At 60.1% G+C, this 12,772-nt stretch overlaps 1 protein-coding gene across 1 annotated transcript in view; it reads left to right on the top strand.

Annotated features, from left to right (window-relative positions):
* SPTBN5 (spectrin beta, non-erythrocytic 5) overlaps positions 1-12,772 on the top strand; it is a 47,334-nt gene that overhangs the window by 33,405 nt on the left and 1,157 nt on the right. The window contains 19 exon segments of the mRNA XM_036017340.1: positions 236-408; positions 4,232-4,322; positions 4,462-4,608; positions 5,189-5,326; positions 5,410-5,666; positions 5,860-6,049; positions 6,270-6,482; positions 6,948-7,144; positions 7,261-7,465; positions 7,711-7,905; positions 8,999-9,154; positions 9,384-9,601; positions 9,778-9,967; positions 10,170-10,346; positions 10,515-10,619; positions 10,968-11,109; positions 11,378-11,448; positions 11,927-12,018; positions 12,078-12,238. Of these exon segments, the coding sequence (XP_035873233.1) occupies positions 236-408; positions 4,232-4,322; positions 4,462-4,608; positions 5,189-5,326; positions 5,410-5,666; positions 5,860-6,049; positions 6,270-6,482; positions 6,948-7,144; positions 7,261-7,465; positions 7,711-7,905; positions 8,999-9,154; positions 9,384-9,601; positions 9,778-9,967; positions 10,170-10,346; positions 10,515-10,619; positions 10,968-11,109; positions 11,378-11,448; positions 11,927-12,018; positions 12,078-12,238 (3,118 nt within the window).

Raw genomic sequence — 12,772 nt, 5'->3', positions numbered from 1 at the left:
ACCTGCCCTGGAGACTCTGGCACTTGCACTCGGGCCTCACCCCGCAGCACCCTCGCTGGCTGGGAGTCATGGTGCTGAAGCCAAGTACGGCCCCGAGGGCTTGGAGGCATGTGTTTGGGCAGAGCTGTCACCGTGAGGGTGGGTGTTTGGTAGCATGGCTCTGCATGGGAAGCAGAGAGCTTGGAGTGGGCAGGGGCAGCCCCAAGGACCGTATCGGCCTCCCCACTCCCACCAGGACCCCTTGGCCAACATGGAGACCCTCCTGTGGAAGCACAAGGCACTGGAGCGGGGCCTGGAGGCACAGGCAGCAAAGATCAGTGCGCTAGAAGCCGCAGCCCACAGCCTGCACCGGGCTGGGTGCCCTGAGGCCCTGAGCACCCTGGGCCGGTGCCAGGCCATGCTCCTCAGGTACCTCTGGCTCTGGGGCTGAGCAAAGTCTCAGGTGGGCTGGCGTGGACGTGGGCACCCCCCCCTTTCCCCTCCTGCCATTCCGCTCCTGGCCCAGGATCATGAGCCTTTCCCAAGGGCCGCAGTCAGGTGCCAGGGTCCCACCTCTCCCAGACCTGCAGTGAGGCAGCCCATATTACTGATGTCAGGCAGCCCATGGAGCCCATGGCCATTTGACTGAGATCACAGGGAGCCTTACAAGGAAACACACCCTGGGCAACTAGGAGAGAAGCCACCTAATGGAATGACGGTACCAGAGCACCGCGGTTAAGCATCCTGCCTGCAGAGCCAGGCAGTCCTGAGTGCCTTGCTGCCCACTCATGGGAGCACTCGGGGCAGACTCCTCACAGGGTCTGGGCTCTCCTACAAGGGGACAGTAGTACCTGCCCCTCGGGGCTGTACTCGGGTTGAAAATGCAGCCTTGATGTCTTAGCATGCTGCCAGGCACTCGGGCAGGTGGACAGATTTTTTTCTTCATGTTCATTTAACTGAAACGGACCCAGCTTACAAGACACTGGGTTCCACCTGTTCTCATTAAAGCCCATCTGGTTCAGCAGCCTCATCCAGCTCTGCAGACTCTTAGATGAAGGCAGATTTGGGCCAGAACCTGGTCGTATGCCGGCAGGGCCCACGGTGTCTGTGTGCCTTGTGCCAGCAGGGCTGGGTGAGCCACCCCTCCGCCTCCTGGCAGGTGGACCCCTACCCGGGAACCCTGGGGTCTCCAATGACAGGTGGCAAATGCTGGGTTGCCCATCTGTCAACACACCCCCTACCCCACCACCTGAGAGCGTTCCTGGCCACCCGCTGCCCCCCAGGGCAGAGCCATGCCCGCCCAGCCTTCCAGCTCTCCCTCAGGTGGTTGTGCTCAGCCAGGCGTCCCCATCTCCTGGCCCACCCCTGGCGGCCCCGGCAGGGGAGACACAGCATAACACTCACACCTGTGTGGGGCTTTGCTGGCGTGAGGCATGGGCGGGCCCAGAGTGAGGGAGGAAGTTAGAACTTCTTTTCCTATTTTTCCTGTTTATGTATTTACTTATTTTCAATATAGTTTATTGATTATGCTATTACCGTTGTCCCGTTTGTCCCATTTTCCCCCTTCACTCCTTTCCACCCTGCACACCCCCTCCCACCCACATTACCCTCCTTTAGTTCATGTCCATGTGTCATAAGTTCTTCAGCTTCTACATTTCCCGTACTATTCCTGCCCTCTCCCCCTGTCTATTTTCTACCTACCACCTATGCTACTTATTCTCCGTACCTTTTCCCCATCTGTCAGCCTCCCACTCCCCTGCTGCTAACCCTCCATGTGATCTCCATTTCTGTGGTTCTGTTCCTGTTCTAGTTGTTTGCTTAGTTTGCTTTTGTTTTTTATTTAGGTGTAGTTGTTAATAATTGTGAGTTTGCTGTCATTTTACTGTACATGTTTTTATCTTTTTCTTAGATGAATCCCTTTAACATTTCATAAAATAAGGGCTTGGTGATGATGAACTCCTTTAACTTGACCTTATCTGAGAAGCACTTTATCTGCCCTTCCATTCTAAATGAAAGCTTTGCTGGATAGAGCATCTTGGATGTAGGTCCTTGCCTTTCATGACTTGGAATACTTCTTTCCAGCCCCTTCTTGCCTGTAAGGTCTCTTTTGAGAAATCAGCTGACAGTCTGATGGGAACTCCTTTGTAGGTGACTGTCCCCTTATCTCTTTGCTGCTTCTAGGATTCTCTCCTTCATTTTAATCTTGGCTAATGTAATTATGATGTGCCTTGGTGTATTCCTCTTTGGGTCCAACTTCTTTGGGACTCTTTGAGCTTCCTGGACTTCCTGGAAGTCTCTTTCCTTTGCCAGATTGGGGAAGTTCTCCTTTATTTGTTCAAATAACTTTTCCACTTATTGTTCTTCCTCTTCTCCTTCTGGTACCCCTATAATTCGGATGTTGGAATGTTTAAAGATGTCCTGGAGGTTCCTAAGCCTCTCCTCATTTTTTTTTTGAATTCTTGTTTCTTCATTCTTTTCTGATTGAATGTTTCTTTCTTCCTTCTGGTCCACTCCATTGATCTCTGAGTCCCAGTTTCCTTCCCATCATTATTGGTTCCCTGTACATGTTCCTTTATTTCAATTAGTGTAGCCTTCATTTGTTCACCTAATTTGCACCCAAATTCAACCAATTCTGTGAGCATCCTGATCACCAGTGCTTTGAATTGTGTATCTGATAGGTTGGCTATCTCTTGGTCGTTTATTTGTATTTGTTCTGGAGCTTTGATCTGTTCTTTTGTTTGGGCCTTTTTTTTTTTGTCTTGACGCACCTGTTATGTAGTGAGGGGCGGAGCTTAGGTGTTCACCAGGATGGGGCAGCCCACATCTCTGGGTTGTGACGCTGTATGTGGGGCAGTGGTCTGATAGGGAGCAATGGCGCTTGCTCTGCTCCCTGCTGAATTTCAGTCACTTCCGCCACTTCCCCCAAGCAAACTGGGCCCTTCTGGTGCTGATTCCCAGGTGGGCGGGCTTGTGTACATTCTAGGACCCTGTGGGTCTCTCCAACAAACTCTCCTGTGAGGCTGGGAGTCTCTCCCTGCACCTCAACCCCCACAGGTGTTTTCAGTTGGTGTTTTGAGGCTTTATTTCCCCGCACTGGGACCCTGGGTTGCGTGGTCTGTCTCACTTCCCAGTTTCACCTGGTTTATCTGCTCTCGAATATGAGACCACCCAGTCCACCAGCCGCCTTGTGTGCCGTGCCCCTCCACAATCTGCTGCCTTGCTGAGTCTGCCTGCTGCTGCCTTGCAGGCCTGGGATCCACCTGCCCCTGCTTTGCTGAGATCCCCTCTGTCCCAACAGCCCAACTCTGCCCCTCCTACCAGTCTGGATGAAAGTTTCTTCTTTAACCCCTTGGTTGTCGGACTTCCATACAATTCAATTTTCTGTCAGTACTGGTTATTTTTTGTTTCTAAATTGTTGTTGTCCTTATTTTGGTTGTATGAGAAAGCACAGTATGTCTACCTATGCCTCCATCTTGGCTGGAAGTTGCCCTTTTCCTATTTTTTATTGATCTAATTTCTACTTTTGTGCATATGGCAAAGTATTTAACACATTGGTATGGAGGTACATACACATATAAAGCAATATGTATCTAGATACACGCACACACAAATACGTAATATTTGGGAGATGCCTGTTCAAAACATTCTTAAAAATAGCAGTTCATGGTCAAAGGCTGTTTAGATACCATCCTGGTCTGCTCGGGCCGCTGTAACAACACACCCCAGGCTGGACGGCTTCAACAACAACAGGTCATTTTCTCCCATTTCTGGAGGCTGGAAGCCCTAGACCAAGACGCCGGCAGGGTTGATTCCTCCTGAGGCCTCTGTCCTGGGCCTGCAGAGGGCTGCCTCAGTGGTCCTTGCATGTGTTTCTGTGTCTCAGTCACATCGTATTAGCACCCACCCTAATGACTTCATTTTAATTTAACTACCTCCCGAAAGAGCCTATCTTCAAATCAAGTCACATTCTGAGGGGCTGGGGGTTAGGACTTCAATGTAAGATTCTGGGGACCGGCGGGGAGGTAGGGGCCTGGAGACACAATTCAGCCATAACAACTACTACAAAGGAGGAGATAGAACGTGTCTCCATGTCAAAGAAAACCCAAGAGTCAGGGTACATATTGGAACCCTAGAAAGGCTGGCAGGGCGCCCAAATGCACATGCATCTGTGTGCACACGCACCCACTCCCCCCACCGCAGCTCCAGGGCCTGGTGGGCAGATCTGCGGGCACCTGAGACCCTCCTTCTGCAGGAAGGAGGCCCTCTTGGAGCGAGCCCGGACCTGGCGCCACCGACTGCAGGAGCTCCAGCAGCTGCAGCCTTTCCTGCAGGATGCCCATGAGGTTCCCCCTCATTGGGGTGGGAAGCGGTTGTGGGCGGGGGGAAGCAGTTACCCTCCAGAGAGGCCACCCTTCCTTGGGGCAGCCCAGAGGTCAGGGGAGAGCGCTAGGCAACGGTGCCTGGCCATCCCTGTGCATCTAGGTGGCCGCATGGCTCAGAGAGAAGAACCTGGTGGCCCTGGAGGAGGGCCCGGGGGACCCTGCCATGCTGCAGGCACAGCTGCGGGAGCAGCAGACTCTCCAGGCCGAGCTGCACGCCGGCGTGCGCCAACAGCAGAGGCTGCAGCTGGTGAGCCATGGGGGTGCAGCTGGGGGACCATGGGGCAGCGGCGGCCCAGAGCATGAGGCGATGCCACAGGGCCCTGGCAGTGGCTCCAAATCAGCCACTGGTGGCCCGTGCTCATGGAGGGCTTCCCGGGCCAAGTTCCAAAGGCAGTGAGAAACCTTGGCTTCCCTGGGCGCCCTCTCCAAAAACGGTGCCTTTTCAACAAATTTAAAGGCGGTACTGTGACAGGCTGGTCTTTAAAACTACGTGGAAGTATGTTAGAAGACACGGGACGGGGCACAGCCAGCGTCCTGGAGCCAAGCATGGCACCTGGTGCACATGCCCTTCCCTGCCCGCGGAGTGCAGGCCCCAGCGGGCCAGCGGCTCCCTCCGATGGGGGGTGCCCTGCTGAGTGTTTCCAGTGCTTTACGTCACTTAAACAAAGGACATTATTATCCCAATAAAATGGATAAGGCTAATACGTTCAGAGAGGGTGAAGAACTTGCCCAAGATCACACAGCCAGCGCACAGATATTGCAACCACGGGGCTGGTGGGGGCGCCAGCACAGGTGCCCTGGCCCCAGCAGCCCATGTGTGGCTGTAGGAGGGGCAGAGGCTGCTGCAGGGGGGCCACCCTGCCTCGGAGACCATCCAGGAGTGCTTGCGGGAACTGGGAGACCTCTGGGACGAGCTGCAGGCCAACTGCCAGAGGAAGGCCGCCAAGCTGCAGGAGGCCTGTGAGGTGAGGCCGCGTGGGCTATGGAGCCAGCTGCGTATGTGGGGTGCCAGGCCTCTCCCCCTCACGCCCAGTCCCTTCTGCCCCAGGCCCTGCGTCTGCGGAGGAGTATGGAGGAACTAGAGAGCTGGCTGGAGCCTGTGGAGGTCGAGCTGAGCGCTCCCACCAGGGACCAGGACCAGCCTGGCCTGGAGGAGCTCCTGGGGGCTCAGGGAGAGTGGGAGGCGGCGGTGGGCCGGCAGGCCAGGCAGGCTCGGGTGCTACTGGGCCAGGCCCAGGCCTTCACACAGGAAGGCCGCTGCCTCGCCCGAGGTGTGGAAGAACAGGCCAGGCTGCTGCTTCAGAGGTACGTCTGCCCGTACCCACCCTCCTTGCCCTCCTTGCCCTCCTCCTTCCTGCCCCCCAGCTTGTCTTCCCAGGGCTTCCCCCTGCGGGGGGGGGGGGGGGGGGAGAGCATGAGGGAGCAAAATGCCACCATCTGCCCTCATGCTGACCAGCGAGCCTGCCCGCCTGCCCCGTCTCACCCTCTGCCGCGGCAGGTTCGAGAGCCTGCAGGAGCCCCTGCGGGAGCGCAGGATGGCCCTGGAGGCCCAGAGCCTGCTCCGGCAGTTCCGCAGAGATGCCGAAGAGGAGATGGCCTGGGTGCTGGAGAAGCTGCCCCTGGTAGACACCCAGGATGACACCGGCCAGAGCCTGAGCACCCTGTGGCGCCTGCAGGAGCAGCACCAGGTGTGGGCCCACGCTGGCAATCCACCAAGGAAATGGCACTGGAGCCCGACCGGGAGCTAGGCCTCTGGGGGCTTCCAGGCACCTGGATTCTGTGTTAGTCACGAGGACAAGGAACTCCCTGGGAACAAGTCTGTGGGGTCCCAGGAGGCTTCCGGGGCGACGCTGGGGTCTCAGCAGCGAGCCCAGTAGCAGCCCCGGTGCGGCTCCCCCTCCTCCCCAGAACCTGGAGCGTGAGATGAACAGCCACGAGGCGCTGATCCAGGCCGTGGTGGGCACAGGGCGCAAGCTGGTGCAGGCCGGGCACTTTGCTGCCCATGACGTGGCTGCCCAGGTGCAGTGGCTGGAGGACGCCATGGGCCGCCTGCGGGCAGGGGCGGCACAGCGGCGGCAGCGGCTGCAGCAGGCTCGGGAAGCCCAGCAGTTCCTGATGGAGGTGAGGGCAGAGGTGGAGTACAGGGGGCTGGGCTGGGCACGAGGGCACACAGAGTGTATGCAGGCCAGGAAGTGGACTCCCGTGGGGGGCCCCCAGCTCTGTGCACCTCCACCAGGTGCTCCCCTGCCCCCAAGGTCTCCCCTGCCCTCAAGGTCTCCCCTCTGCCTGTTTCGAGGAAAACAGATCACTGGGCGTGGTTTGGTTTTGCTGTTTCTTCTAAATCAGTGGTCCTCAGTCAACGCTCTACCTGGAATCTTTAAGAAATTCTGATACTCAGGTTCCATTCTGGACCAAATCAGAATCTTTTCAGGGTGACAGCCAGGCATAGGGTGTTTTCTAAGCTCTCCGGTGATCCTAGCATGCAGCCAGACTGAGAACTGCTCTCGATCCTGAGGTGTGAACCCCAAGTGGGGAGCCCTGGAGGGCATCGCCCCAGGAAAACCACGCTCCTCTGTGTCACTCCAGCTCCTGGAGGCAGAATCCTGGCTGGCAGAACAGGACTGTGTCCTGGACACCGAGGACATGGGCCAGAGTGCCGAGGCCACCCAGGCCTTTCTGCGGCGGCTGGAGGCCACCAGGAGAGACCTGGAGGGATTCGGCAGACGCATGGAGAGACTTCAGCAGACAGCAGCCCTGCTGGAGAGCAGGCAGAACCCAGAAAGGTGGGTGGGAGCCAGGCCCATCGGGGGACAAGCAGGGAGGGGCACTCCGGCAGAGGCGCACAAGCCTGGTCCGCCTGTGAGGAAGGGCTCCAGCCGGCCTGTCCCTCGTGCCACAGCCCCAAGGTGCTGGCCCAGACGCGGGCTGTGAGGGAGGCACACTCGGGACTGCTGCGGAGAGCGGACGGCAGGGGGCAACGCCTACGGGAGCAGCTGCAGCTCCACCAGCTGGAGCGAGAGGCCCTGCTCCTCGATGCCTGGCTGGCCAGCAAGGCGGCCGTTGCTGAGTCTCAGGACTATGGACAGGACCTAGAGGCCATCACGGTGAGTCAGTCCCCAGCGAATTTGGGGGAGAGTGCATTGGGGCTGCGAAAGGGGAAGGAGATGTGTCTCTGGGGAGGAGAGGGTGTGAGCGGAAGGGGAATGGGGACCCCTGGGCTCTGGGAGACCCTTCAGTTCTAGAGCCTGAGCCCAGGATGTCAGGACGCTCAGACAGTGCCAAGCCCTTTGCGAGCTTCCAGAGCCTCCGGACACCACCTCCAGAGTGACCCTGGATTCCTCCCTGGCAGGTGCTGGAAGAGAAGTTCAGTGCCTTCAGAGAGGAAGTCCGGGGCCTGGGGCAGGCCAGGGTGCAGGCCCTGAGGGAGCTGGCCGGCAGCCTGGAACATGCAGCACCCAGGTGCTGTCCCCTGATTCAAGTCCAGAGGAGTCGCATAGAGGCTGCATGGGAGAGGCTGGACAGGGCAATAAAAGCCCGCACAGAGGTAGGGGCCGCGGGCCAGGGAGGGCCATCTGTGTTTAGGTTGAGCCAGGCCCCAGCAGACCTGCCCAGTGTGTGCGTGCATGTGTGTGCACGCCTGTGTGTGAGTGTGCAGGGAGGTGGCTGCCTCTAACTCCCAGCACTGAGCAGGTCAGGAGTCTCGAAGCCTCCTGCCTTCCCCCTGCCTTCTCCACGGTCCCGGCCAGTACAGTCCTCGCCTCCAAGGAGAAACAGACCACACGCCTGGCCAGCTCCTTACCCCGCCACGCCCCTCAACACCGGCTTCGGGGGGTTTATTAAATCATTGTTCACTGTGATTCTATCACGGTTGTCCCAGTGTTTCCCCCTTTGCCCTCCTCTGCCCATCCCACCCCCACGCCCACCCCCACAGTCAATTCCCGCCTTGTTATCCATGTCCGTGTGTCACCCACACATGCTCCTCGTCTAGTCCCTTCTTCCCCTTCAGAGCATGTCTTGTTGGTCTCTCCTCGGCGACCACACACACTCGCCCGGGCGTGATCTCGCTGTCACACAACAGATGCTCCTTCGCTCGCTCACTCGCTCTTCCCCTCAGTGCTCTGAGTGGGTCTGGGTGCGGGGGAGTCTTCACTGCTCCCCGCAACCCAGCTCCCAGGGGCGGCCGGTGGTTTCTGTAAAAGTGGCCCAGATCCTCGAGCCCCAACAGGCCCCGCAGCCCCGAGGGGCTGTCTCCCAGGGTCTGCGCCGGAGCCGCCTCCTGAGCCAACCCTCTGCTCTCAGCTGGGTGGGCGCCCCAAGCAGCCTCCCCCGCCCCAGTGTGGACGCGTCCCCACCTGCTTCAGAGCCTCCATCTCTGCCTTCCCCCACCCTGAGTGGTGGTGCCCTGAAGAGCCCCGCCCTACAGACGGCCCCCGAGGCCCGACCACGGCATCAGTCCCGTCACAGGTTCACGGAGCCGCTGCTACGTCTAGGATATTCCCTGTGCCTGGTGGTCATGAACAAGTCACCAAGTGCCACAGTCCTCCTTGTTTACCATGAGGTAGCCCAGGAGGCCATGACTCCGAGAGAAAGGGCCCTGGGAAAAAGCCCACTCAAGAGCAGGCCCCCCCCCCTTCCAGAACCTGGCTGCGGCCCGTGAGGTCTGTGGCCTCCAGCAGGCAGTGGCTGAGCTCCGACGCTGGGTGCAGGAGAAGACCAACCTGATGTCAGGAGACACCTGTGAGCCCAGCCTGTCATCAGTGCAGGCCCGGCAGCAGCAGCACAGGCGCCTGGAGGTGAGGGCCACGCCCCGTGGACTTGCTTTCTGAGCCACTCCCAGAAGGTGGTGGGTGAGGGGACCCCAGCGGTGAGAGGCAAGGGCCCTCCCAGTCCGGGGACTGACCTCCCTGGTTGCAGGGCAGAGAAGAGGTGGCCTGGGAGAGTATGGGAAGCACAGCAGGACTCCTCAGAGAGGCCTGGACAGGTTGCCAGGGGGTGAGGTCTGATCCTGTGTTCTGGTGACAGAGGGAATTGGCAGCTGTGGAGAAGCAGGTGGCCCAGGTGCGGACGGAGGCCTGCCGACTGGGCCTGCTGCAACCTTCCATTCAGGAAAGCCTGGCCCAGCAGCTGGCCGAGGTGCAGGAGGCCTGGGCCAGGCTGGCTGTGATGGCCCAGGAGCGGGGCCGGCAGCTGCAGCAGGCTGCCCAGGGCCACACCTTCCTCGGACGCTGTCGAGAACTGCTGTAGGTGGCAACCGGCCCCAGCTGCTGGCTCAGCTCTGCCCTGTGGGGTGGGGGTCACCCTAGCTGTTTGGGGAACTGGACTCTGCCTCCTCCTGCATGGCTCCTGCCCTGCCCTCCCCACCACCCCCAGGCTGTCCTCCAGGCCCCAACAGCAGCCTTCTCTGCCCGCCCCACAGAGCATGGGCTCAGGAGAAGCAGGGGCTCGTGTCCTCAGCGGAGCCGGCTGTGGACCTGGCAGGGGCCGAGCGGCTCCTGGAGCAGCACGAGGAGCTGGGGCGAGAGATCAAGGAGCACTGCCTCCAAGCCCAGGACGTGCAGCAGGAGGGGCGGCAGCTGGTAGACGACGGCCACTTCATGTTCCTGGAGGTACGAGCACAGAGGTGGGCCTGGCTCTGAGCTGGGCACAGAGTCTGACCACCCGAGGCCACAGGACCCCTAGCAGGAGGGACTGAAGGGGAGGGCCCAGGCCTCTCGGCCTTCCCTCGACACTTGCACCGCACACACACCAGCCCAGCCCCACCTGGGTGCTCTGCGCAGCCTCTCACACGCAGCACCCCCAACCCTCCAGGTGACAGAGTGTCTGCAGGAGCTGGAAAGGCAGCTGCGGGCCCTGGAAGAGGCCTGGGCCCTGCAACGCAGACGCTGCCGGGAGAGCTGGGACCTGCAGAGACTGCAGCAGGGGCTGGAGCAGGCTGAGGCCTGGCTGGCCTCCCGGGAGGATCTCCTGCTGGACCCCAACTGCGGGGTGAGCCAAGGCCCTGCCCCCTCGCCCACCACTCCAGCCAGCAGCTCTGGCCAAGGGCAGCTCCCACTGGTCCTGCTTCCACTGGCCACCCAGGCTGGCTGCAGAGGGCGAGGGGAAGGCTCTCGAACCCCCGGGGGCTGGGCCTCACACTGGCTTGCTTCTCCCCAGCACTCGGTGTCTGACGTGGAGCTGCTGCTCCGTAGACACCAGGACTTAGAAAAGCTGCTGGCGGCCCAGGAGGAGAAGTTTGTCCAACTGCAGAGGAAGGCAGGGGTGAGCGAGGCTGGGGCGAGGGACCCCCAGGATATGGGGCCTAAGGGCTGGTGGTGGAAGTAGTCCCAATCTCAGCCCGAGACAGTCAGGGTCTCCCCAGGGCACTGAGCCTACCTCAGACCCTTCAGGGAAACCCCATTCTTTCCCTTGCCGGCTTCAGTACGCTGTCACCCCCATAGCCTCGTGGGCTGGGTGGCCACCGTCGACTGGGGCGAGAGGGAAGTCTCCTGGGCTGCAGGGAAACGGGCTCTGTCTGGGTGGGAAGGGTCAGGGAAGGAGAGGCTGGGCACACACACACTACCAGGGCCCCGGCACCCTGACCTGGCTCACCTTGCTCCCCTCCCCCAGATGGAACTGAAGCTCCTACAACAGGTAAAGGGGCTAAAACAGGGAAGAGCTGGCCATGGGCTAACCCCCCCACCCCAGTACAGGTCCCTTGGGAGCTGGTGGCCAGGCGCACAGCTGGCTGAGCCAGGGGACCTGCAGCCAGGTGTCCCAGCTGGGCAGTGCGTACCTACCCTTAGCCACCGCCATCTCTCTGGAGCAGGCAGCTAGGCAGTGGGGTCCCAGTGGGGCCCCAGTGGGGCCATGGGGGTAAAGGCCACACCCAGGGGCCAGTGCTGAGGCGGGGGTGGGGGCCCTGCAGTTTGTCGCCAGTGTGGTTGGAGGAGTGGACACCTACCCGCCTTTGCACAGGGGGCCTCCTTGTCCCCTGTGTTGGTCCTGACACTTCCTGGGCCCCATTTTATACTTTCAAGATGTGAGGGGCACCCCTACCATGGAGGGGCCTGTGGAGCTTAAGCAGTAGCTCCTGCCTGAGGGTAGGCAGGTAAGTGCCAGGAGACTCCTTCTCTGGGCAGCCCCCGTCCACAGAACCACTCGAGGGTCTCAGGGAGCCAGGGGACCTGGCCCCCGGCACTGTGGACTCGGGATGCACTGCCCTGGTCCCCCCATTCTGAGCGTAGTTTCTCCTCAGGGCCACTTCCCAGCTTTTTTGCCCACCCTAGCAGAGGGCAGTGCTGCCCTTCCTCCTCTTCCAGTTTCCTCGTAAGCTGCTGCCTGGCTTCCCCTTCCACCCGAGGAACCTGGGTCCTGGTGCAGCTGGTGCAACCTCACTGCCTTCTTTCCGCAGCCCAGCTCAAGCCCCTGGGGCGGCTATGATGCAGTCTTGGGGGCCACTCCCAAGCCTGTTCCAGCAGGGGAGGATGGCAGTGCATGTGCTGGGAAGTAGGGGGAGACACAGAGGACAAAGGCCCACTGGAAAAAGCTGACGGTTATGGTGACCCCTGCCTGTCATCTCTCCTCAGACCATGGCTTCCACAGCCACCCTTCACTTTGTGGGAGCCCCCTTGGAGAGGCCAAGGGACCGCTGTGACCGGAAACTTACTCCCTCCTCACGGTGAGGGCAGTAAGGGTGGCAGGGGAGAGAGGCGCTGGCCCCAGACACTGACTCGGCAGGCGGGGACCCCAGGGGCTGGAGCCAGGGGTGCCCGTGGGAGGCAGGGAGTTTGACCCATGGCTGTCTGGGTGCAGGCTGAGCAGCGGGGCAGAGACCCCCTTTGCAGCAGCGTCTAAGGGGCAGGCTGAACGCTGGCACGGAGCCCTGGGCAGCATGGCAGGTAGGCCCTAGGGGAATGCTGTGGGTGGGGCGGGGGTGCACTGACTCCCTGGGCTTCAAGCTGCTGGTGTCTTATTCATCCTTGGAAGTTTCGCATCTACTACCTATATAACCTTCAACGTAAATGGGATTTACTGTCTTTTTAAAGAATCTAAGGCCCAGAGAGGATAAGCAACTTGCCGAAAATCACACAGCTTATTAGTAGCAGAGGTGGGGCCAGGCTTGATTCCCGGGTTGCCTCTTGGTCTCATCAGCCTCCTTTGGAGTCTGTCGCTCCAACACCCCAGAGCCCATCCAGGACCCTCGTGGACTTTTCCAGGCCCCACTCTGTCTGAGCCTGGGGCCTTCTCCACCCTTCAAGTCCTCACGTACCCTGAACGCACCTCCCTTGCGGGGGGACGTAGACAGTGGCCAAGCCCAGCTCCGCTAACCCGAGGGATACCTTAGAAAGCAGCCCCTCGGGCCCTCTGCATGGAGGGAGCGCGTTCAGGGCCGATCCCGAGGCTGCTGGGGCTCTGCCAGGAGCCCCTCCCTG

Source organism: Phyllostomus discolor, chromosome 1, assembly GCF_004126475.2.
Source record: "Phyllostomus discolor isolate MPI-MPIP mPhyDis1 chromosome 1, mPhyDis1.pri.v3, whole genome shotgun sequence".
NCBI classification, from domain to species: Eukaryota; Metazoa; Chordata; class Mammalia; order Chiroptera; family Phyllostomidae; genus Phyllostomus; species Phyllostomus discolor.
The sequence above is the reverse complement of the archived record's forward strand: the minus strand, read 5'-3'. Positions and strand labels throughout refer to the sequence as shown.